The following is a 26,071-nucleotide window of genomic DNA, read 5'->3' on the forward strand; positions in this document are numbered from 1 at the left end:
TTTTAATGCAGAATTTGGCAGGAAAAAACCCTTCCATAGATATTTTCCTTCCATAGATATTTCTTCTAAGCATATTTAAAATTAAAATCTCTCAAAACAAATTCTCTCAGCAGTGCCATTTACTATACAGATAAATAACAAACAACTCAGGAGGGTACAACTCAAGACAGTGCAGAATTTCTTCAGAACAAGACAAAAGAGCGCAGGAGTTGCCAGAGTGAAGCTTTTAAACTATAACTGGACATGTTTTTAAATAGTGTTAGTGCCTACACTCCCTGAAAACATCCAGGTTGCTGATATTTAATAGTGTTACACACAAATTACTTCGTAAAAAACCGAAACCCAATGCACATGTGTCTGAAACGGTGCAGAATCTGTAACGAGTAGGTGCTTATTTCTCTGTAGAAAAAGCCCTTTTCATCAACGGTGGGGGTGCTTTTCCCACATCAAACATCATTTCCAGAGGAGGATTGTTCAGACAGCACCAGTCGGGAATGCGGCCTGTCTGGCTGTAATATTCCTTGGACACGGATCGGCTCCCAAGTATGTCCTGGAGTGCTCCGAAAATGGCTCCTGCATTATTGGGAAGGAAGAAAAAAAACCTGCATTAATTTGGATGCACTGAATTTCATTCCCTAATTCTTCCCATCAAGAATCTCAACTGGTTGGGCTTTTCCAGCTCTGTCCCACAAATTAAAGGAATGAAAGGATATAGCTGCTTTCCTTTTCAGCTAATCCCAAACTGCTTCCATTTATGTCCCTTGAAAGTAACTGAAAACAAAGAATCATCTACTCTCTGCTGACAGCAAACCTGGCCTGGTTAACCAACTTCTTATGACAAAGTTTCCTAAAATTTTTTATTTTAAGCACTTCAACCAAACCCCTTTTGTAGGGGGTTGTTCAAGGCAATTTCAAGGCAATTTCCTCTCCTCAAAAAGTTGTCCCACAAGTTCACACAAGCTGTGAGAAGGTCCAGCCTGTGGCAGCTGACCAGAGCTGCCATGGAAAAAAGGCATCAAGAACTTGGTGCCTAGAAACTGTCCTGGTTTGCTAATTCTAAAAATAGGAGGTTTGAAAACTAAAAGTTTATGGTGTTCGTTACTGGCACTTGTGACCAGCACAGGGAGTTGGCAGCCTTTCCATAGCTCCTCCATCAGTGATTAAACTTGATTTTTCCATAAGGAGATTATCTCACAAGTAGGAGTCTCTGCTCTGCCTTGTTACTATGGAGGTAGCTCTGTCCTGCACCTGAGCCAGCACCTCACCTTCTGCCTGTTTCCAACTGCTCCTCACCTATTTAAAGCTCCCACAACCCTCAGTGCCCTCCAAATATCCCCAAGGGAGCTTTACTCCACACACTAACAATTCCCCAGAGCTCACTGCAGCTCAATTTCAACACTTCACCTCATTTGTCCTGCTATTTATTCATCACAAATCTCACTTGGAAGGTTTATTTTCCTCTCCACCCCTCAGTTTGTTCCCATTCTTACCTCCCAGCCAGGCCACACAGTTGGGTTTGGCAGGTGGGGTGTGAATCCTGAAGGTTTTGGTGGCCAGTGCTTCCTTGTACTTGGGTTTCTCCACCAGGTACCTGATCTCTGCCATGAGCCTGTGGAGGAACCCCGGGAGCATCGCGGTGCCCCCGATCACCACCAGGTTCTCTGCCAGCTGCTTCCTGGTGTCTATGGGGCACTAATGCAAACAGGGAGACAAAAAAGAAAAACCACCCCAAAACAATAATTTTAACTGGAATTGCCTGAACTTGAAGTGCATTCAGAGGTCTGTTAGACATTCAGTCCATTTCCATGCCCTCCAATTGCTGTGTTCCCATGTTTAACTGGAACATAATCAACATAAGCCAGAGGGAAATGCCTGGAGGTGCAGAGGTGAGGGGTCCAGGCACAGATCTCCTTAAACAATTTGTTTGCATAAGGAATTCTAATTGAAGTGTTTGTCATGTCAGCCCCAGTCCGTGGCTCTCCAATAAATTATGTCTCAGCAAGCTTTATTTAAATGGCATCAATAACTACAGGGAGTCGACTTTAATTAACACACATCCATCACCACATAATGAAAATTTCCATTTATAGTGGTTTTCTAATGCACTTTTTTCCTAAGTATAATAAGAACTGCAGTGTTTGTATATGCCAAGAAAATTTTCTGCACTAAATCCAATATGCTGCCTGTAATAAAGATGTCCAAATTAATTTTATTCCAGCTCAGGTAAACCAGCAGCCTGCAGGACTCGAAGTCTTGAGTCATTTATAACTGCAGGATCTCCGAGGCTGGAGGAATTCCATAAATTGTTTAATGCAAAGATACCTGAACGAGGGAATCCAAGATCAAAGTGGCAACAGATGTCTCTTCATTATCCTGTTCAAACAGTATTTCCACCACGGAGTCTCTGTGGAACAGGCAGGAAAGTGAGTGTTAATGAGAGGCAAAACCACTCTGTGAGCTGAACTCAGGAACAGCAGAGCTGAGGTAACTTCAGACTTCCTGCTGCCAGCACATTGTCACCTCTGTCACACAGCCCATGCACTGGGCAGTGCCAACAGGGAGGGGACAATCGTGGAATCCTGAAGATTGGAAAAGACTCCATCACTTCCCTGGGCAGCCTGTTCCAACGCTTAACCCTTTCAATGAAGACATTTTCCCTCATCTCCAATCTAAACCTCTCCTGGTGCGACTTGAAGCCATCTCCTCTCATCCTGTCGCTTATTATTGGGAGAAGAGACCAACCCTCACCTGGCTCCACCCTCCAGTCAGGGAATTGCAGACAGTGAAAAGGTCTCCCCTGAGCCTCCTTTTCTCCAGGCTAAAATTCCTCATTCATGTCACTAAATCTGCCCCATCCTCAGGCATTAACACCCATTTTTCTTCCCCAACCCCTCCAATCTCTGTGCTCTCACCTTCCTCTCTGAGCTCTGGAGAAGCCACCACCTCCCATGCTGGGCCTGCACTGTGCCCAGCACAAAGCCTTTATTTGAGAGGCACTAAAAGCATATGCAAGTGTTTCATTAAAACTCAATTTTATGCAAACTAATGTGCTTTTAGAGTTGAGATATATCCTCACAGTGATCAGTACTCTGCTCTGGCATTTCTCACCTGATGGGGCCAACCACGTGGAGAATCTTTTCTCCATCCAAAGGATAGTCCACGTCTGGAGGTGGTGAAGGACGCTGGAAATAAAAACACAAGGGTGATATTTTAGAGGCCAAAAAGGCTCCAGACACCTCCAAAAGAGTAGGATGAGCTTCACTCTCCACTCACCTCAGCACTGCCATCAATGTTGAACTTGGCTGCCTGGATCTTCAGCCCACGTTGGAGATCACTCACAAAGCAAGTACGGACTGCACAGAGGGAAAGGGCAAAGTGAGGCTGTGTTGGATCTTTTAATCACCAATAAAGACTAATTTTTTTCAATTTAGAAAACAACACACAATTCAGGCCCTTGCTGGTCCAAGCCATTATCAAACAAATGCAAAGAAAAGCAGTCTCTGCACTCCAGCAGAGTTCAGATGGTGTCTGACCGTGAGTTTAAATGAAGCTGACACCCAAACCACGCCAGGACAGGCAGGATTTCTTTCACAGCCAAACCACATAAAATTTAAAGCCAGAGGGATGTTCCTGGTGGTGCCTTCAGCCACCACAAGGTGTCAGGTGTTGTACCCTGTTGTCAAACGCTCCACTGCAGGTCTTGCACCACCCACTTCAAATGAGACACTGCTCGTTGCCTGAACAAGCTGCAATCATGGAGTATTTGTCCTGGTGTAACTCCTCAGCACCCTAAGAATTCCAGAGGGTTTTTTTTTCCTCCAGGCAACACTGACAGAGCACAATCTCATTGGTATCCCAGCTGTAACTGTTATTATATACTTCTTTATTTGTATCTGGCACAGATAAGCATCTTCATAAACTGCTGTTCCAAAGAAACAACCCTCCGATACACAGACAGCCCTGATTCCATCCCTAGTGTGTTCTATCTCTTCCAAAAGGCTGCCTAAAAACCTGGACTGGTCAGAAAACTGTCCTCAAGTCCAGGAATTACAAAAGCAACTTCCATTTGACAAATTATTTTGCATTTGACCAGTGGATTTCTTCTGTATTTGGTCCAAGACATATATCCTAATTGCTATTTTCTAGGTAAATATATATTTTTATATCTGTTGCACATGAAACATTACACAGGAATTCATCCAAGTTCTGCTCAAAGAAAGACTCTATTTTTTCTGATATAAATGTAGTCCTTGTCTCATCTTGCCTACCTGACTAACACACCAAAATGTCTTTTATACATCCTTTTTTTAAATTAACTTTAAAACAAACTGAGTCTTTCTAGTTAATCTACAAACAAACCTACACAACAGTGCAATCCTCTCTCTGTGCTCATCCACCAAATCCATCTCCAAGTTACATCCCAACAACACACAGGCTGAACTGAAAGAGGAATTCAACACACAGTTTTGGTTTTGCTTTCAAAGAGTAAAAATGCCACAGGTTCTTCCAGTAGGTAAGAAATATGGCAAACAGAGAAGGGAAATAATGTCCTAAATGTAAAATATTGCAATCTTATTATTACCATACTCTAATGCACAAGTAAATAAACCAGAGTTTCACAAAGCAAAAAAAAAAATAATCTTACCTTTTATGTCCTCTACTATGTCTTCTGGAACTGAGCCTGAAATGAAAAAAAATAACTTAGAATGAAAGTTTTTTTTTTTAAATAGAAAGAGAATTTAACGATAAAACTAAGTTTGAATTACATTTAATATATTAAATTTTCACTTTCACAGAATCATAGAATCCCAGAATGGTTTGAGCTGGAAAGCACCTCAAAGATCACCTCGTTCCAAGGACACCTTCCACTAGACCAGGTTGCTCCAAGCCCCCTCCAGTTTGGCTTGGAACACCTCCAAGGATGGGGCAGGTTTTAAAAATTTCCAAGATTTTAAAGATTTCCAAGGATGAAAGGATATTAAGAAGTGAAATAAGGTGTTTGTCTTGCCTCAAAACTGATGGAAGAAATTACTACAGAACTTTACCTCAGCCCTTATCCAAAACTGCTGTTACAAGTGGCTTATCATAAAAATAATATACCTGTTAAATACAAGGAAAGAATTCATCCATGTGGGTGACACAAGAGGCAGTGATTACTAAACTCATTTTGCTCACTGTTAGTATCAATCCAGTTTCCCTGGTGCAAGTTCACAGCACATCTGCCACATCCCAGACCTTACCCATCACAGATGGAAGGCTCTGTCCTTTGGCTAATCCTGTATCCACTGTGCACTGCTCCAGCAACTGGTACTCCAGCTCCCTAAAACATTGCACAAAGGTAGGTAAAGACAGCCAAGAACTCAGCCTGGTTCTCTCTACTATCCTTAACAGGCAATATTTACCCCTTTCAGTCACATCCTTCTACATACAAACTTGACAAGATCTGATTTCCACAGCTTTTACCACATCAGTGAAAGCCAAACAGCAGTAACTCTAAAAAATTGGACGATGTTGCAGCAAGTTATGATTTAAAACCAAGAATCTCTGCTCATTAATCAAAGATGAACTTTCACAAATAAATAGTTTGTGACCTGGAATGGACAACTGTGAACTTACTTGTGGATGGCCCTTCCTCCCAGGGGCAGGGAACCCCAGCAGCTCAGGATTGGAATTCCTTCATAGATCTACAGGAAGATCAGGAAATTCTCCTTTTTTTTCTGTTATGAGTTTTCAGTCTGCTGGAACTAAATGCTTTTCCCCCTGCATTAGCTGTTAGAAACACTTTCCAACTGTCTTTTCTCCAAAACTAATTTCTAGTTTATAAAGGCTGAAGTCATGAACCCCCCTCCCAAGGTTTGAGAGAGCACAGATGCCCCACCTCAGCTGTGAAGGGATTCCCCAAGCTGTGACATCCTACAGCCAAAAGCCAGACTGGTTGAGCTGTTCCTATCAGTGAAGTCCATAAAAATCCCATCTTGTCACAACAGCCTTACTGCTGAAAATTCAAGGATACAGGCAGCACCAAGCTTTCTGCATATCCACAGTCCAGCACCATGGCAGAATTGATCCCAAGGGTCAGGAGAGACATCAGGTGACTTGGAGCAAACAAAACAGATGGAACCTACGTGGAAACCAAAAGGACAGTTGACAGGAGTGGGGAAAAAGAAACAAACCACTCAACTCATCTTAAGTCTTATATCAGGTTTCTTATTGTCACTGAAAAGACATTAATACACAGCTACTCGAGAAGCTGTATAAAGACTTGAAGATGTGAACAAAAATGTGGAAACTCAGGTTAAAATTACATAAGAATTACTTCCTTCTCCCAGAATTCCACAAGTCAAGTTTCCCAGATAGCAACAGTTCCTTCAGTGGAACACCTTGAAGTGTGAATTAAATGAGAAATATCAATAAATCCTGCATTTATGGGCAACATTACTGACATTTAGCTCAGAGGTGTAAGTTAGAATACTGAGCCTGTATTAAAAAACCACTTTTATTCCTTGCACCAAATGGAAATAGAAACCAGAGAGAATTAACCTCCCATCAGTATCAACTGACTTCCTCACAAGTTACAAGGTGTTTCCATCAAAATATGACTCTGAAGCCATGAGTAATTTTTGCCAAACCACTTTGGATGGGATGTGTTTTATCTGAGACACATTTTACTCCTGTAAGGGAATTAGGAAAAAACCCTCAAACAAATCACTGAAATGTTTCAGCAATTTCAAGTCATCAGAAAATTTTATCAACAGTAAGAAAGAATTATGTAGAAATTTAGCATTAGTTGGTAAACTGTGCTGTGGAAGCACAGTGAAGAGGTACTGCAGACAAAGTTTCACTGATTTTTATAGAAGAACCTTAACTTTTGTTCTGTCTGAATTGAAGAAGTATGGAATCACCTTCCAAAACATTTTCTAAGCCAGAATTAGCTTCAGACTTTTCACAGAATCACAGACTGGTTTGGGTTGGAAGGGACCTTAAAGATCATCCCATGGGCAGGGACACCTTCTCCTATCCCAGGTTGCTCCAAGCCCCACCCAATTTGGCCTTGGACACTTCCAGGGATGGAGCACCCACAACTTCTTTGCTTCAACAAATTGTCATTAAAAACACTCATTAGGTAGAGAAGATAATTAATTTCAGGTAAGCTCTTATCTAAATGAGCACAGCCAGAGCTCAGGTCACGTGCCAGGCAGAGCTATTGACTCTGGCAGAAATCAGGAGACTCGCTGACAGAGCACTAACAAGTGTTTAAATATAAATCCTGGCTCCAGGCAGCGCTCAGTGGGGATTATTGGATCTGTCTGGGACAGTGGGATGGGAGCTCTATTATCCTATAAGCCAGAGAAACCTCTCAGAGTCTTGTTAATTGCTGCTGCCTTGTGGCCTCATGAAGAGCCAGAATGGAACAAAAATGGCCTTTAAACCAACTTCCAAGCTCTGTTTCCTCAGATGTTTCTTCTTGATGCCTCTCTCGCTCTTTTGGCACTATTTTCATTTCTTGGTCCACATCTGGCACCGACTGTAAGTACAATTTCTACTGAGAAGTGCTACACTGAGCACGTGGGGCAAATTTGCATATTTCTGGAAAACATGTACCTCAAAATGCTTGAACAGGACCCTTGTGAGGGTGTCTCTGAAGTGGGAAGGGCACAGGACCGATTCTATGATCACGACACGACGGTCTCGGGGATTCACCAGCAGGTGCCTAAAAAAGGGGCAAGACATGTAAACCAAAACTGAGAAGTTCAGGCACATATTTTTAGACCTACCTTATATTCATATCCCATTTCCTCCCCAAAAATCCTAAAAATTTGCATTTAGATAGCATTTCCTACAGAAGATCCCAATATAAATATAAAAACCCCCAACGCTTTCCTCGAAAAAAGTTAAGAAAAGTGTGGTATGGAAAACAGAGCTTGTTGTTCTGAATATCTGCTCTACACTTCTAAATCAAATATAAAGAAATGCAAAAATAAGTCATTGCTGGCTTGTTCAGTGTCCCACAGCATCATAAAAGATAAAGAATAATGATACAGATGTTCTGATTTCCGTGGAAGAGAAAGGAATTGTCGTGATCTCAATTACAAAGCAACGGCCAAGGACAAGAGAAGAAAAGAAAACCCAACCCACACCAGAAGATCTGAGGCCCAGAAATCAAATGCTGGTTTCCCTGTGAGGGTTTTTTACTGTGTAAAAATAAGGATTGGAAGCAAAGAGGAAAGACTAAGTCCAATGCTGTTATTCACTAAATGTGCTAAAAATACAGTAAAAAGATGTATTGTTGAGGTAAAAATATTCCACAGATTAAGATTCCTCCTTCCAAACCACTGTGGAGAGCTCTGCACTGGTACAGGATGAGCTCCAGCCCGACCAGAATCAATGCAACTTCCTGGGTAATGACTTCCCCTTATTGAGTCCTTTACAAATGGCAAAATTAAAGGGTAACTTATCAAATAATTTCTATTTCTAGAGAGCAAATGATGCTGCAAGGACATGAGCTCGCTGGGATACAACCCAAATCTCAGCAGCACTGAACTTCTCCTGCAAGAACAGAGCCAGGCAGCTGCTTTTAAAGTCTTGTTTGTGTTTTTTCTTCTTACCCCTCAGAGCTCAGTGACCCTGCTCACAGCTCTCCAGGTGCTCAGAAAGGAGCTGCAGGAGGGCCTGAGGAACTGCCAGCCAGGGGTGTCTCACCTGAAATACAGCATGTGGATAAATTCCTTCAGGTAGGAATACAGCTCTTCGGTGTTAATGTTGTACTGAACCACCCTGACAGGCTGGGAAGGGAAAACATCCACAGTCAGTGATTACATGTAAATATACACAGGGGATGTGAAGAAATATGATATATACAGAATATATTACACCTGAACATATCTAATCTGGCACTATATATACAGAAAAACTCGCTCTTTGCTCTTTGTCCTTAAAGCACCTCAGAAACTCACCCTATAACTAAACTCCAGAGTTTATCAGTGATAATTTTTCATTATTATAATTATTTCTCACTATTATTATCAAAGGCAATTTAACATTAGTTTTCCAAACCTCCACTCTCTACCAAAACAAAGTATAAAAAGCTTAACTAGGCAAAGCAATTTCTCAAAATATTAAATTAAATCAGCATTGGCATCACATCACTTGTATCAAGTCACAAGCTTCTAATAGCAGCAGTTAAAATACTGAAAAATATATTAATATTCCAGAGTATTTTATTCAGACAATGAAAAAAACAGCTTGTGATGGACAGAAAAAGCACCTGCAAATCCCTTCTATCTCACAACACACCAAACACTACAAAGCAGTTGAGGTAACACATTTCACCTTTGAGACATCAGGTTTCTTTATCTCACTGGGGATGATGCATCTTGGTCCTGTTTCTCCTGCAAAGCCACACCTGAAAGAAAATGCAGAAAACTTTAATATTTGAAGCCACTATTTAACACACTGGGCCTGAGAACCATCAGAGAGTGATCGATTAGGGCTGTTTCTGGGACTGCAGAGGGGTGCTCTGCACAAAGATTTTCTATCTGGCCATTTACAGATGGATTAAAAGATAGAGAAAGATTCTGTATCTTTTTTATTGACTCCCTTAATTTATCCCAACAAGATAAAAATAGCAGCAATCCCCAAGCAAACTTTTCAGAAACCCACCTGCTCTTCCCAAAACACACAAGAACGAGGGACTGAAGAAAGGAAATTAAAACCAAAAGAAATTCAATTTATTTTAGTAAACTCAGTGCCTGACATTTGTTTCACCCCTGCCAAACCTCAGAAGAAAACTACAGTAGAAAACCAAAAAGCTGCTGGACTTGGAGCACTTTTAATGCAGAAGGTCAATTAATATTTGACTTTCATGGCTGACAACTGTCAACGTGTTGGATCATCTCAGAAAAAAAAATTAAAATGGCCACAGTTCAGAATTTAATTATTTTCTTCAGTCTCTCAAAAAGTTCCTGTGCAGTCCCAGTGTGCACAGGCAGTTTTCCCTGCCTGTCATCCTGATAACTTTTGAATTTTTGGCTGATTTCAGCCTTATTTGGAAATGGGCAGAGACATCTCTCAAACAATTAAGCTGTTATATCTTTACAAGAATGAAAGCTGAAAACAGGCCCTAAAAAAAGAGAGGAAAAGCTTTCCCATGGGAGCATTTTACTGGATAAATTACACCCAGGGGATAAACCACACAAGCATCCTAAATTTGGGGAAAGCCTCTGATTGGCCACAGGGCACAAATCCACAAAAAGCCACTCCTGGAATCACTTGTTTCCATCCTGTTAAATCCTCTCATTCCCAGGTAACAAAGCTGCTGCTGGTCTGCAACTACACTGTCACTTGAAAAAATCCCAAACAAATATAAGTAAATAATAAACCAGTTTTGGACAAGGAATCCTGTCCCATGTGATTCCTGCCTGTTTTGGCAACCAAGGAACTTCCCAGGGCTTCCAGCAGGGAAACATCCACATGGACACGGCCACAAGCCTTGTAAGAGTGCTCAGAGCTCAAGGGAGAATTAATCTTGTAAGACAATAATAATAATAGTAATAATCAGCTCACTGACACCCAGAGAGCATTTCCAGACAGTTTTAACCCCAGATATGGTTTAATTTTCCTTAACCAGCCCCTTTGTCACGAGGGCCCCTGGGACACGAGGGGGTTTGTAACACAGGGGGGTGTTTGGACACGGGGAGGGCAGAGGCAAAGCTGCACTTTTGGGCCACGAGATGAATTTACTAAATAAACACCTGAGTGTTTCTGCCTCAACTGCAAGCTACACCTTTTTTTAACCTAAAACATCAGATTAAAAAGCAAATCTGTTATTTTTGGCTTTGCACCACATTGGTCGACACAGAAAGGGAGTGAGGGGGAAAACCCCACATAATTATTCTCAGAATCCCAGAATGGTTTGGTTGGAAGGGAACTTAAAAATCACCCCATTCCACCCCCTGCCACGGGCAGGGACACCTTCCACTATCCCAGGCTGCTCCAAACCCAGTCCAACCCGGCCTTGGACACTTGCAGCGATGGGGCAGCCACAACTTCTCTGGGTAACCTGTGCCAGGGCCTCACCACCTTTATAGCCAAGAATTTCTTCCCAATATCCCATCTAATCCTGCCCTCTGGCAGTGGGAAGCCATTCCCCCTTGTCCTATCAGTCCATGTCTTGTACCAAGTCCCCCTCCACTGTCCCGGAGCCCCGTCAGGCACTGGAAAGGGCTCCGAGCTCTGCCCACACCATTCCCTTCTCCAGGCCGGCCACCCCAAATCCCGGCTGCAGCGCGGGGCACTCACTTGGTGAAGGCCTGTCCCAGGTCGATCACCACGGCGGTTTTCTCCCCGCCGCTGCCGAGCCCCTCGTACAGCGGCATCGCGGCCCTTCGCTCCCTCCTTCCTTCCCTTTTCCCTCCCTTTCCCTTCCCTCCCCTCCCGCTCCTCCTCCTTCCTCCGCCGCGGCTCCGCGGGGCCTTCCTCCTCCGCGGGGCCTTCCTCCTCCGCGGCGCGCCGGGCTGCCCCCGGCGCCTGCTCGCCGCGCCGCCGCCCCGCCGCCTCAGTGGGAGCCGCGCCGCCGCTCTCGCCCACCCCGCTGGGCTTCGAGAGTGTCCGGGAGCGCCGCGGTGACGGCGGCGGGGGCGGTGAGGGGCGAATTCCCCTCAGCTCCGCGCCGGCGGCGGGAAGGGCGGCGGGGCCGCGGAGGGGCCTGAGGGGCGGCGGGGCCGGGAGCTCGTGGGCGGGATCACTCTGTGGGCGTGACCGTGTGAGGGCAGGGGGCGGGGCCAGTGTGAGGCGACCGCGCTACCGTGGGGGGACACGGGGCTGGTGCTGCTTCTACCCGAGGAAAATCGTAAAATAACAGGCTCGTTTCGGTTGGAAAAGCCCTCCGAGATCATGGAGTCTAACCGCTCCCCCAGTACTGCCAGGCCCGCCACTAACCCGCGTCCGCAAGTGCCACATCCACACGGCTTTTAAACCCCTCCGGGGATGGTGGCTCCAACACTGCCCTGGGCAGCTGTGCCAGGGATGGACAACCCCTTCTGTGAAGAAATTATTCCTAATATCCAATCTAAACCTGCTCTGGCACAACCTTGAGGCCATTTCCTCTCATCCTATCCATTGTTCCCAGGGAGCAGAGTCCGACCCTCAGCTGGCTCCACTCTCCTGTCAGGGAGTTGCAGAGCCAGAAGGTCCCCCCTGAGCCTCCTTTGCTCCAGGCTGAGCCCCCCCCCGCTCCCTCAGCTGCTCCTCATGGGACTTGTGCTCCAGACCATCCCCAGCTCCGTTCCCTTCTCTGGACATGCTCCAGCCCCTCAATTTCTTGTCTTGAGGGACTCAAAACTGACCCCAGGATTTGAGGTGCAACCTCAGCAGTGCCCAGCACAGGGGGACAGTCACTGCCCTGGTCCTGCTGCCACACTATTGCTGACACAGAAAGAGCAGCAGCACCGTGGGGCGAGAGCTGGTCCAGCTTTAAGCCACAGTGAAGTGCCTGAGATGTAGGGATTTGTTAATTCACATCACACAGCTGATTCATGAGGGGCTGGACATCACCTGTCCACACCATCCAACCCTGCATTAAACCATCTCGTGTCCTCCCAAAGCCCCCACAAAAGATAAAACCCACCACAGACCCTGCAGCACATCCTCTGTCTGCCACATTTAATGCAATAGTCATTTCTATGAGGCTAAATATGTAGGTAACTTCAGGGTACAGCATCCTTCGTCTTGAACAGAAATGAAAAGTCACAGGAGCAAAAAAGCCCCCTCGCTTCACTGCTGAGAGGTGGTGAGTGAAGGAGAGGAGCTCGAAATACAGTGAGGATAGAAATTATAAAGCCCACCATTGCAACCTGTGCAGGGCCAGGAGTAGGGCTTGATGATCCTTGTGGATCCCTTTCAGCTCAGGACATTTATGTATCCATGCTTTCAAGACTGAGTCGCCTGTGACTGATGATCAGAGAGGCAGCAGATCAACTGTGATGAGAGATAACTGACGGGACATGAGTCCTCAACATCTAATTTTAATCAGTTCAATTTTAGCCATTTTCATGGAAGTGTTTAATTGTAGCAGTACAGCTGGGTTTTGCCTTCATCTGTCTGCACTTTGAAGAAGGGGAATGTTTGGACGTTCAAAAATCACAGAGCCATATCATTCTGTAAAGTTTGTGAGAATGCTGTATTATCTCAGATTCTCACAAAACAACAGGTGTAGAAACCAAAATCCTATTCAGTTTTAGAGCAAAGAAAAAGCTGTGTTTATACATGCCTACATATTACAACAAAATACTTTGACTTAGGGCTGAGGTTAGGAAATGTTAAGCTTTTCTAAATAATCTTCAGCTCTGCCACAGGTGGGATCAGTCACCACAGAAAAATTATTCAAAGTGTCTGAAACAGCCTTGCTCAGATGGTTGTGATGTTTCTGGTCTGTAACAGCCATGTGACGAAAGCACCTTTGCATGAGTTTGTGGGAACGGGTTCTGGAAGTACCTCAGGGTGTGGATGGGGATATAGTTACCTAAAAACAGACTGAAGAGAGGAGAATACATGCCAAAGGGGAGCAAGTCCCCCAGGAATTAATAAGCCCCACAGAATAGGGCTTTCTGCATCCAGAAAAGTGGTGGCTGCATGAGACAAGAGGATTTTCCTTACACCTGATGAAACAAGGCACCCTTTCACAGAATCATGGAATCGTTAAGGTTGGAAAAAACCTTTAAGATCATCGAGTCCAACCATCAGCACAGCACCAGCACCATGTTCACCACTAAACCGTGTTCTCAAGTGCCACATCCACACTATTTGAACACTTCCAGGAATTGTGTCTCTACCACTTCCCTGGACAGCCTGTCCCAACCCCTGACCACCCTTCCTCTGATAAGATTTTCCCCAATATCCCATCCAAACCTCCCCTGGCACAATTTGAGGCTATTTCCTCTGGTCCTGTACTTGTTACCTGGGAGAAGAGACTGACCCCATCTCACTAGAATCTCCTTTCAGGTACTAGTAGAGGACAATGAGGTCCCTCCCGAGCCTCCTTTGAGACACCTGGTGAAAACCCACCTAAAAGCCACTGGCACATCAGTACAAGCTGTGTAAGTAGCTGGGATTGTCCTCCCAGCTGTTGCTCCAGCTGGAAAACTGAGAGGGAGTCTGTGTGTTTGAGTGAAGTGTGTGAGAAGTTTTCTACTATTAATAATAGCAGTGGACTCCATTAATAGTAAAAGGCTTAATCAATAAAAGGTGTTCTGATGAATATTGTTCGTGATCTGTGAGTCCTTTGTGACTTGATGCCCTGGCTGGGAGAGTCTCTAACAGATTTTGGTTGGTGTTAATGAAAATTTGGGATCACTTGAGAAAGAGGTTCCTAAGATAGTGCCTTGCCCTGCTCCCAACAGCCATCTCCTTTTCCCTACGAATCTTCCCCTTCTCCTTTCCCTGCAATAACCACACCTGAAAACCCAGCTGCTCTTCAGGCAGCTGTTGTGCATGTCCAGGAGTGTAACTGAGACCCTGCTCATATCCCCAGAATATCTGTCCCCGGGTATTTATATCAGCCAAGTGAATGGGGCCCATTTCTTCCTCAGGGAAGCAAAATGAATATTGAAAAAGCTATTAACTGGTGAGCTGGGTCTAGACATTTGCTCACTGCCAGCCAGGCCAGGCAGAGAGCCTGGGGGTTTGTGCAGAGGAGGACAAGGGATGTTCATGAAGGAAGAGGACTTCAAGGTGGGCTGTCGTGACACTGATGTGCTCTGTTGCCCCTGAACCCAACCCCCCTGAGCTGGGAGCTGCTGTAGCAGCTTGTGGATGCTGTGCTTTTCTCCCTGCAGCAGTGCTGTTTGTCCCACATCCACACTCTCCATTTACGATCCGTGAAGGTGGAGGTGTGTGGGAGAGGTGGATGATGAGTGGGAGTGATGTGAGACACCGAAAGCTGTCGCTGCCACCATCTGCTGTGTCTCCTGAACAAACCTCTGCACCAGCCCGTGGGCTGCATCAACTCTCCTTTCTCTGCTGCTCCTGTCACAGCCTTGTCACCTTCCCCGCTTCTGGTCCCCCTAAAGTCACCTGAGTCACACAGAGGTAGTGCTGAGAAGAGAAGGTCTGTGTGTGTGTGTGTGGAGCACAGGTGCAGACTGGGGGAGCTGAAGCAGATGGGGCATCCTGGAAAGGCTCTGCTGATGCAGGGTGTGAAGAAGGGGAAATCTGCAGGGCGAGGCTCCTCACAAGTCCCTTACATTCCTCATAAAGCCTTAATGTCTCTCCTTCAGGCACCATCGCAAGACTCCACATGAGCCCATGCACTCTCCATACAACCCATCACCAGCTTCCCATCCTGTCATCTGCTTTTCCTGAGGAGCAAGGAAAAGGCTGTGGTGGTGATGTGAGATGCAGGAACAGCAGCAGGACCAGCCCACAGTCCATGAGCTCTGGAGGAGGAGGGATCATTGCCAAGGCAGCAGCCAACATGTGAAAGAATAAACAGACAAAACCCTGTAGCAATTAAACATTCTGACACAGAGCTTGGCTTGCCTTAATGTTTTGTGTGGTTTTATGTCTTCAATGGGTTTTTTAATTGTTTTTTATTGTTAGCATTTTATGCCCTCCCAGAACACGGAAATGCAGCTGAACTTTAAAGCATGTGCATACAAGGATGCAGGAAAATGTGTTTAAATGTCATTCCCACAACAGAACCTTAACTCTGCCCTGTTTGAGCAATGCCCCAGTGCACCAAGAAAACAGGCTCAGCTGTAATTCCACCTGGCAGAGCTGGGAATTATAGTCAAGAAACTTTTTTCTATTTGGGCCTTCTGTCAGGGAAATGATCCCAGAATTTCCAGGTTCTCCTGGGGAGATTCTGATTAGACACAAGGGGGAAATTTTTCACGATGGGAGCAATCAGCCACTGGAATCATCTTCCCGGGGAAGTGGTGGATTCCTCAGTGTTGGACACTTTAGGATTCAGCTGTCCGTTCAGCTGGGCCATCTTGTCTAGACTGTGATTTTGCCAAGAAAAGTTGGACCAGATGATCCTTGAGGTCCCTTCCCACCTGGTGTTCCATGACTGTATGATAAGTTACTGCCTGGAGCTCTGTCTGCCCTCGCTGTCCAAGGACAGCAGGGGGGAAGCCATGAGGTTACTGTGCCTGGTGAGAACATGCTGTCACTGGAGTGTGAATTTTCCTTCTCTTAAATTCTGTAAAATCCTCTTGAATATCTCTCTGATAGGGGCCTTATAAAGACACAATATAGTATACCTAATGTTGTTGCTCTTTAAATACTTAAGGTATAAAAATGGCAGTAATTTAGATAATGTATGGTTAATTTACAATCTAAGCATGATGTTTGCATCACTTGTTTTCATCTAAAAACCTCATCTGTTTATGATACCTTGCCGTGCCATAATTGCATATTTACAGCACTATGCATATGTTTTAAATATAATTTTTAATGTAAAATCATTATTCAGATATGTTTTGCAGAAGTCATGGGCCTTTCTTGAAATCCACAGCCCATCCCTTCCTCCTCAGTGTATTATCCCTGGGTTAGGAACGATCAGAGTTTCCTGCTAATCACACCACCGTCTTCATAGTCCACTGGAAATCTCTTCTTAAATTACATTAATCAATCACATTTAACATGAGTTCTGAAATGCAAGCTGCAGCTTAAAAGTGGCTTAATTTAATGGATGGTCTTTTCAGAGCCTAGAAGTTATTGATAACAGGAGCCAGAGAGCCGGAGATGTGCCAGGGTTTCATAACAAAATCCATCCCCGCCGTGCTGGTTTAATCAAGGGAGCTGCTTGCATAATGTGAAAAGTGCTCGTGCTCTCCCAAATATGTGACTGTTGGAGAAACAGATGGTGATGCTCACCCAAAAGAATCAGGCTATAAATACATTCAGGATAACAATATAAATGGAGATAATTATTCACAGTCTAAGGAGACGGTGGGACAATTAAGCCAGCTTGTAAGTAGAAAGTCCAGACGAGTAAAAAGCAGAAACTCCCTAACACAGTAAGAAATTATTCCCTGAATGCAGCCAGGGAACTGCAACTTTTGGGAGCGGTGATACCTCTGACAGGCAAGGAAGAGGTCGCATAAGTACATAAAAATAAAAGAAATTAACAGTAGCCCATTGAAATCAGTGAAAACTCTCATATCGTAGAATCACAGAATGGTTTGGGTTGGAAGGCACCTTCGAGATCATCCAGTTCCAACCCCCTGCCATGGACAGGGACACCTTCCACTAGATGAGGTTGCTCAGAGCTCCATCCAGGGTGGCCCTGAACGCTTCCAGGGATGGGGCACGCACAGCTTCTCTGGGCAGCCTGTTCCAACGCCTCACCACCCTCACAGCCAAGAATTTCTTCCTAATATCTAATCTAAACCTACTCTCTGTCAGTTTGAAGCCATTCCCTCTTGTCTTGTCACTACAGGCTCCTGTAAAAAAGCTTCCCTCCATCTTTCCTGTAAGTTCCCTTCAGGTACTGGAAGGCTGCAATTAAGTCACCCCAAACCTTCTCTTCTCCAGGCTGAACAATCCCAGCTCTCTCAGCCCTTCCTCTGCTCCGTCCCTCTAATCATCTTGGTGGCCTCCTCTGCGCTCGCTCCAACAAATTAAAATTTGTGGGACAGTTCCTTTTGGTTAATGCAGTTCTTTTTTTCTTTCCTTTTTCTTTTTCAGGACTCTGTTGGTATTCAAGCAGCAAAAAGGAAAAAAAAAAAAAAACCCAACCCTTTCAGATCTCCCGCAGACACATCATTGTGACAGAGCAGCTCTGTGCTCTCCTCCACACGGAGCGGCGCCTCGAGGTGGCAGCTACAGAACCAGCCCCGAGGGTTAAAAGGGAACGTTTTTCATAAAGAAAATTACTTTTCTGTATGAGCCCTGAAATACAGCAGCTCTCAGCTGAATTAATCCCCTAGGTGCACTTGCAAACACTGGAACTATAAAAGAATGTGTCCTGCAGCACAAACACTGCAGGCCCAAGCGGGGACGGCACGGAGGCAGCACGCCCAGATAATACTCTGTTCCCTTTAAACCCAAAATGCCTGTCTGGACCCCTGCAGAGACTGGGATTTCAGCTGAACCCCTGCATATTTCAACAGCAGAGCATTATTATTTTTCCTTGGTCATAAAATAAACCGTCTTTTGTGTCCCTACATCGGCTGGCTTAGTCTGTGTACTCGCTTCTAAGCCTCCCTAATCTCTGTGTACAGGCTTGTTGAGGCACATATCCATTTTTTCCTCGGGAAAAATCAGGGACTTGTGTACTTAGGGCCAGCTTTAGACCTAATAAAAGAGCTTCTGAGTATTTCCTCATCTTTTTTTGGGAGCATGGATTCCAGGGATCCATTTATCAGCTCTCCAAGAGGAAAAGAGGAAGAACACCCAACTGCTTCGGGTTCTGTTCACAGCTGGGTCTGGTTCCTGCTGTAGGATTTCAGCTTAATTGATTTGAATATTTCCAACACAAAAATGTGTATTTCTATGCTCAAAACCATCCCCAAAGTTTTCTGGACTGACCTAAAAGTCCCTCCACAGGGGAATAATGAAAACACCGGTGGTGTGTGGATGGAGAGCATCACTGTTTCACATCAGCACACTGCACACTTCCCATCCAGTTGTCCCAATAGCACTTGCATTGGGAAAAGACCCCAAATGTCCCTGCAGTGGGGTCTTTCAGCCCCTCTATTCTGTTTTAGAAAGGACTGTACTGTGAGGGATGGGGTAGCAGTACTGTCACTGCACTTCTTTAAAACTTGCGGGTTTAGTTTAACTTCAAGTTTTGAGAAGCGAAAGAGAGCTGAAGTTTTCAAAGTCCCTGTATTAAGTGAACAACTCTATTTCAGATGATGGAGAAGCTGAGGGTTTGATGTCAGAACCGGGCTTAGGGTTATCTTGCTCTGGGGTCGTGGGTCAAGTGCTTTTTTGTTGTCAGCCTAATTTTGTAGTGGGATATGTAGGACAGGGGGGAAAAAATATCCAAGCACTACAGGGAGTTGATAGACGGTTCATGTTTTAGCTGAGACTCCAATATGCATGGGGTTGGCTTCCTCAGCACTTTATCTCTGGCAAAATTGTAATATGTGGTGTACCTGGATATTAAATGCATAGATTTTGCTGAAGGATATGAGGGGGGTGCAGTGATTCAGTTTTGGAGGTGAGCACTGGTCCTCCTGGGCTGTATTCCCAGAGCAACTGCAACTGATTCCGGTGACCTTGGAGCAGTCAGCAGGAGCCTGGCTCTACCCTGGAGAGCGAATGTGTAAAAATGGCATTTCCTACTCAGCAGATCTGGTCTCTGTGTGCTCTCCAAGCCACATCTGCTGACTTTAGTGACAAAAATAAGTTTTTACTGCTTTCCTGCTCTGTGGGCACTTCAGAATCACGAGAGCTGGGGAAGCAGAAGCTGGATCCCGTGCCCCCTTGTAGGACTGATTACTGTGAATCCCTGGCAACAGTGAGGCTGTACTGGCATCTCTTGGTCTTGCCCAGCTTTCCTCTTAGTGCTAGCAGTGAGGAACTTGGAAGAAAGGAATCCAGGTTGATTCTCCTGATTGAGATTTAATTGTAGATGGAATTTATTGAGTTTGTAGTTGCAGGAAAAAGAAATCCGTAACATGATTATATTTGAAATAATTCACTGGCCACAAACTCCCTGATACCTTTTTCAAAGTGGACTTGTTTGAAACAAATTTTCCTCTCAGTGCTGTTCTCACTTCCCCTGAATTAGACTCAATGCTACTCCATTGCAGTGACTGCTCTTCAGTGGGAAGAGCAGGCCCCTTAAAACAGATGCTACCAGCTGGTGTAAAGGTGAATGGTGTGATGGGGATGTGCACTGATTTGTGTGCTGGATGTCCCAAATATTCACTTTGGGAAAATTATTCAGCAGCAAAATTAACGGTAACTATTTTAAAATTGCCTTTACCTTCTGTGGCATGTCCTGACATACTTAGGAGAGCTGATACATCTCAGCACAGGTGCCAGGAGTAGCAGCACAAGGTGCAACATTCTGATGTCAGGATGATTTTTTAGTTAAATTTATACAGACAAAATGTGCCTTCATATAAATTTTTATGTGACCCAGTCTCTTAATTAGGACAAACTTTTTGGTTTGTGCAATAAGGGTGTGACAGAAATATCACCTTTAAGGAAAGCTGATGCATTATTACTTTGCACAACAGTCTCCTGTTATAATAATACACAGATTTTATAAGGGACTCTTACAAAAATTGAGTTATTTCCATTTTACAGAAGGGGAAGTAGGGGCAGAGAGTGGTGAAGCTCAGTTTTGAAAGTCTTCTAATGAGGCAGAACTGGGAATGGGACATGATTCTGACTCTTTCCCAGCTACACTACCCTCATGGAAGAATAAACCATCTGAATTTAATCTCTAAATTCACCTGAGGTGAGAGATCTTGAAGGACAAGACCAACAGAGGATTGCACAGAAATATGTCAAACCAGAGCCAGGGTAAGAAGGGAAAGGAATGTTTCTTAACTTACCATGGGCTGGTTTTGCTTGGTTACTTATCTGTGGCTCTCTGGCCACAGATCTGAGTATTTCCAATTACTAAACCATAGAAATGAATAACAAAAGAGTGTTCTCTGGCGATTTCTGATTTCTGCTGCTTCCATCACACCTCCTTTTTTAAGTCTGCAGATATTTTTGTTGATAACACAGAAGCCTCTGATTTTGGCAGGCTATGCGGGGTAGAGAAACTTGCAGCGTACGGGGAGTATGCAATTTTAGGCAGGGAAAAAACACAGATAACCAGCTATTTTGGTTACAGTGATTATCAGTGAAATATAAAACCTTGAGAAGACACGATGCCAATCTGGGTTCAGAGTCAAGGGGGAAGTGAAAACCTCTCCAGTCTTTTAAGTGCTCTGCACCCTTGGAGAACAGTAGAGCATCCCTTACACATGCTTTACATTTTAAATAACTTTTCTGTTAATTTTAAAGGTTAGATAGAAAAGGGGTTGAAAACAGTATCGTGGAATCATGGACTGGTTTGGCTTGGAGGGGACCTTAGAGATCATCTCATTCCAAACCCCCTGCCATGGGCAGGGACATCTTCCACTAGAAAATCTGGCTGCCAGGTCAGCTGTTAGGGGTGAATGGTGGAGCTGCTGGAGCCAAGCCTCTGGCTCGAGCCTGGTGGACTCACTGCCCAGGGCTCTGGTTTCTGGCGGGAGATGTCTCTGTTATCCTGCCCCTCTCCTTGCACATGGATGACTGAGCAGCTTGGGAATCAGTTCCAGACCCACCACAACGTCCAGCTGCATAGAAAATAAGCCCTCACTGATTTTGGTTTCCTGCACAATCTGGCTGCACCATTAACTTCAGAAGTGGCACCTCCATTCCCTCTGCTCAGCCAGAGCCCTTGGCCAAAATGAAACGGCCAGAACAGAAGATGAACCTGCTGGGAGTTTTAAGGGTCCCTAACTCAGGAGCCAAGGGTGTTCAAAACGGCCCCAAAAATGCAGCTCTTACTTCTTCCTTCCCCCTGCCCTGTCTCCCTTAGAGGAGAGAGTAAACATCCTTTCTTTTCACATATTTGTAGTTCATTTCAAAAGCTGGTGCAGCACTAAAAATATTGATTAATGAATAATTTCCTCAGATTTTACAACTCATAGAGGGAAAGCCAGGAGTGACTTTTCTCAACATTTTTTCTATTTGCTCCATCAAACCTAACTCTGAAGTTCTTTCTTATACCTTTTGCCAGTGACTGTCTTTACTGCTGATACAGGCACTTTGACACTTTATTTTCATCTCATGCAGAGCTTAGCAATATTACCTGGAAAAAAATTGCCCTGACCCGCAACAAATCTGTCTTTTGAAACTTTTAATATTGGATGCACAATGCTACAATCAAATGAATTGGGCTGGATCCAGTTTGGTTGAAATCCAGCAGAAAACACACTGTTTCTCTAAAACTGAAGAGGTAAAACCTTGGAGTGTGTTTAGCACAGAGAGCAAACCACTAATATAAAATGTTGTTTCTAGTAGCAGAGCAAACAGAAAAAATAATGAACAATTTCCTGAGGAGGAATATCTCATTTTCTTTGATCAATTATGTTGTTTGTTTAAAGAGCTGAGTGACATGCACCAGCAGGTTACATCTCCCTTTGTCTGGGGTAAAAAAAAAAAAAAAAAGCAGTTTATTTTGTAGTGTTTTATTTTAACTGGAGGATTCACTGATTTGCTTCCTGTGGCAGAGCACGTTCATAACAAAGCCAAGATTTCGAGTCACCTCCCCTATACCTTTCCTCTATTCCCTTTGAGCAATTCCACCCCCAAAATCTCACCTTAATGAAAACTCGTTATTTTTGGTCTCTTCTCACCTGTCCCTGCCCACCACAAACGCTTTGCACCTGCTGCAGCCCCGCTCTGAATGAGTCACTGCCCTACAAAACCCTGTTTGTGGTGCTGAGATCTCGTGGTGCTTCTGACACCGGGCTGGGGGGAAGCAAGAGGAAGCTTAGCTGGTCTATTTTTTTTTTTTGTGATTTTTGGAGTCAAGGTATGAATTGCTGAGCTGCTCTTTGACAAAGTGAGTTGATGTGCGAGCCAGGACCTGACGGTGTAAAGGTTTTCTTTTCCTGTTGTTAGTTAGAGGGTTTCTGGCTGGGGACAAAAACAGGTGGGAGGAGGAAAATGCTAGTAAAATTGCTTACTTTTCTTTCTCCTTGGTGCTTAGAACAAAGCAACAAAAAAAAAAAAAAGGAAACTGAATTAAGCTCTCCTAATACATATATGGGATGTTATTTAAGAAGACTTTATCCCGTGCAGAAGGGAGTGTTGGGGGAAGGTGACCTCTGCAGCCGAAAACACTGGAGGAGAATCTCTAATAGATGGAAAACTACTAAGGGTGCTGCAGGCCTTGTTTTCACAGCTCCTTGCAGGCAAAGAGAGGGGGGAACCCTTCGGGTCAGGCTGCGAGGAAGAGTTGGATGCGGGGTGGAGGGGGGGGGGGCTGAGGGCTTGGATGCTCTAAAGTCAATGGAAAAGTAAACGGAAAATCGGGCTGCGGGCGGCTCCCACGGGTGCTGCGGGCCGGGGGGGAGCACTGAGCCCACCGTGGGCAGGCGAGGGCCGGCGGTCGGGCGGGGCGGACCAGCCCAGCACAGCCCCCGACACCGCCCGCCGGGTGGGCCGGGCTCCGCTCCGCCCGTGCGGCCGCGGGGCTGGGGCAGCGGCGCCGAGGAACCGCCGGGACCCAGGTGAGGCCGGGACACGCACGCACGCCCCCCGAACACAACCAGCATCCCACCCCCGGGGCGGCTTCGCCCCGTGTTCGCTCGTTTTTTTAATTGGTTTTTGTTGTTTCCCGGCGATGCTCGGCTGCCCGCGGGGCAGCGCATCCTTGGCGCGGCTCTTTGTTCCCGGCGAGCGGCTGGTCCCTGCAGCCCCGGGGGATGGAAATGGGGGGGGGGAAAGGGAGAGCGGGAGCGAGGGAGGTGGCGGCGTCCTGCCGGGATGGGGGTCCCGGTGGGCTCCCTCGGAAAATCTTTGTGGGCTTGGGTGTGTGTTTTCTCCCCAGGGTGGTTTAGGGGTGACCGCTGCTGTCCCTCCGTCCTGCTGCGGGCCTGGGCTGGAGGGATCCCGGGGCGGTTGTTCCCCCTGGATCTCTTGCTGTGTAGGGAAAGGATGCGCTTTTGGGGCTGTAAACTCACCTGGAAATGTGACTGAGGAGGACGGGGAGATGGATCTGTGCCCCGCAAGCAGGCGTGCCGGGTGTCATGGAGCCTTGAGCCAGCCCTGATCCCACTCCCTGGATCCCACGCAGGTCCTACCCAAGCTAAAAGGGCCTGACGAGGTGTATCTAATCTGCTCTTAAATCTTTACCTGCAGAGACTCATGAGCCTCCAGCTCTCCTGTGAGGTGTTGCTGTCTCTGTTTAGGTGAGGCACTGAAATTCCGGAGTGTTTCTTGCTGATTGGAATCTGAGTGTTATCCCTCTGCTCCCAGGCAGGCTGGAGAGCAGCGTTTCCATCCTGCTGCTTGAAAATCGCTGCACCCTTTGGCCTCATTCTTAAGCCCCCCTTCCTCCTCCCAGTCTTAATCCCTCAGGAATTCGGTAGACCTTCGACTTCTGTGGTGCCGGGGACCTGGCACGGGTCAGAAGGCACGGAGAACTATGCAGCTTTTACTTACAAATCCGAGGAGGGATTTCCATAGGTGGTCTGTGGTGCTGCTCTGAACAAAGCGAGGGATCGGCTTCGTGGCTGGGGGAATAATGCCTAAAACATGTCATGTCTCTGGCTCCACAAAGAACTACTGCTGGAATGCCGAGGCTGGAAGTGGAGGTGATGTATTATGTATTAAGGTGCCTCACTAGGGCCGGTGGGAAGCTGGTCTTACAGAATATTAATATCTCATTTGTTTGCTTGTAAGGATCAGTCCTCAAGGGTAGGGGAGGATGTGCCCCTCTGATGTGTGCTTGTCTTGACATAATTTTTCTCACCTGACTTTGTGCTGGTGTAGAGTTGTGTCACTGTTGGGATTTCGCTGAGCTCTTGGAGGTGCCTTATTTGGTGGAGTCTGTTTATCTAAAGTATGTGCTGTGAGAGCATCAGCTCTCCCAATTCACTCGGTCGAACTGGGCAAGGACACAATGCAGGATGAAATCAAGGCGTTTTTCTGGGCTTTTGTGCGAAAGTAGGAGTTGGAGCTCTGCAGTGTATTATCTGCTGGCTTTTGTATTCAGCACAAGTAATGAGGCTTGGATTGCATACATTAGCACTGTGTAACATAGCATTGGTGGCTGACAGTTGCTGGAGTTGTATGTTTTGGCTAAATCTTCACATGAAAAGATTTGCGGCGTTTTTTTTTTTTTTGTCCGGTTCCCTTGTCGATTGTCAGGTGAATTGTGGAGCTGAGCACACCCAGGCAGACCTGGCACCAAGCTCGTGCTTGAAGGTGTGAGAAGCTCTGTTCCAAGGCAAGACAGGGATTTGTCTGGGGCTGACCTGTTCATCTCCTGCACTCTGCTTTATGATGCATGCAGCCACTTCACCTTCCCAGTGTGGGAAAGGGATTGCTGGAATAGGACTGTAATTCAGTGAGTTAAAAACTTGATGCTTTTTTTTTTTCCTTCTGTTTCAACAATTCAGGGGAAAACACAGCCAAAACTTGCCAAAGGCAGAAAATAACAGCAAATGGGTCTCCTTTTTTTTTTTTTTTGGGGGGGGGAGTAGTTTAGTTAAGTAGACTTGACAGGGTGAAAGTCTAAAAAGCCCTCTGAGGGAGTAACTGCACACAACTGGGACAGGGGGGGAGAGTTTAATCCTCTGCAGTGTGTGCCCACAAACCACTGGTCCATGCAAGGAGCAGCTATTGAAGGAGAGACATCTGCTCTGTGCTGGTCCCCTGCAAACCTGCGCTGTTGGAGTGACCATAACAGGCTGGGGTTCCTTCTGAGCTGGCTTTTGTGTGGCTCCCCAAGAGCTGACCTCAGACAGGTCTCTAGAATTCACAGAGGGGTTAATGATTTAATAAGTAGTGCAAGTGCTAATTGTGTGGAGCGGGGAAGCAGCCTGGTTCAGAAAGATCCAACTGAGTGTGCAGGGCTGCTTCAGCTGGTGACCAATTTATATTTATTGTCCCTCAGCTTCCTGACTTGCCCACAGTAGTAAATAGTTGTTATTTTGTTTCTGATGGAATTTTGGCCTCTGTTTCCAGCCTGGCAGTCCTTTGTGTTTCTTTCCAGCCTACCAGGTGTTAAAAGAAAACTTATTATTTTTCCCTGCTAAAGATAAAGCTCCCTGGCTGCCTGCAGTCGTGCTGCCTTTGCGGCTGGGGGAACTGCATCTCCTGGGATTTGTTGTTATTAAGTGCAGGGGAAGTAGCTGGCACTGCCTCTCGCCCTCAGTGTGTGCTTCCTATTGGAAGCAAGGATTAGTTTTTTCCACCGAGAGCTTGGCAGCTGCCCTCCAGGGCTTCTGCTTGTGGGATGCCAGGTGAAATCTGGGGACAAGGAGTTCCTGGGGCATGAAATATTGAGTTACCAGCTCCAGGCTGGTAACAAAAAAGTTTAAGCTTAGTACAGAGGGGG

The 26,071-nt window shown here is 45.7% G+C and overlaps 2 protein-coding genes across 3 annotated transcripts in view; one reads left to right on the plus strand and one right to left on the minus strand.

Annotated features, from left to right (window-relative positions):
• Positions 1–29: 29 nt before the first annotated feature.
• ACTR10 (actin related protein 10) lies at positions 30–11,475 on the minus strand. Its single transcript, XM_032690674.1, has 13 exons — positions 11,299–11,475; positions 9,331–9,403; positions 8,701–8,783; positions 7,603–7,711; positions 6,014–6,121; positions 5,617–5,684; positions 5,241–5,320; positions 4,646–4,681; positions 3,274–3,353; positions 3,109–3,182; positions 2,323–2,404; positions 1,491–1,692; positions 30–573 (listed from the first exon to the last, which is right to left on the minus strand). Exons 1-13 carry the CDS (start codon positions 11,373–11,375, stop codon positions 392–394), a joined length of 1,254 nt encoding a protein of 417 aa, XP_032546565.1. The 5' UTR covers positions 11,376–11,475; the 3' UTR covers positions 30–391.
• Positions 11,476–23,179: 11,704 nt separating this feature from the next.
• The window catches only part of ARMH4 (armadillo like helical domain containing 4), a 67,123-nt gene continuing 64,231 nt past the window's right edge, over positions 23,180–26,071 (plus strand). For both annotated transcript variants that reach the window (XM_032691867.1, XM_032691868.1), the window contains exon 1: positions 23,180–23,237. The gene's annotated coding sequence lies outside the window, so the exon portion shown is untranslated. The remainder of the gene's footprint in view (positions 23,238–26,071) is intronic.

This window comes from Chiroxiphia lanceolata, chromosome 6 (genome assembly GCF_009829145.1).
Source record: "Chiroxiphia lanceolata isolate bChiLan1 chromosome 6, bChiLan1.pri, whole genome shotgun sequence".
Lineage (NCBI taxonomy): Eukaryota > Metazoa > Chordata > Aves > Passeriformes > Pipridae > Chiroxiphia > Chiroxiphia lanceolata.

Coding starts and splice junctions, on each gene's coding strand:
- ACTR10 (XM_032690674.1), bottom strand. CDS start 11,375: ATGCCGCTGTACGAGGGGCTCGGCAGCGGCGGGGAGAAAACCGCCGTG. Junction 6,122..7,602: donor TCCTGTTCAAGCATTTTGAG/GTACATGTTTTC, acceptor GTTTCCACGTAG/GTTCCATCTGTTTTGTTTGC. Junction 5,321..5,616: donor GGAGGAAGGGCCATCCACAA/GTAAGTTCACAG, acceptor GCAATGTTTTAG/GGAGCTGGAGTACCAGTTGC.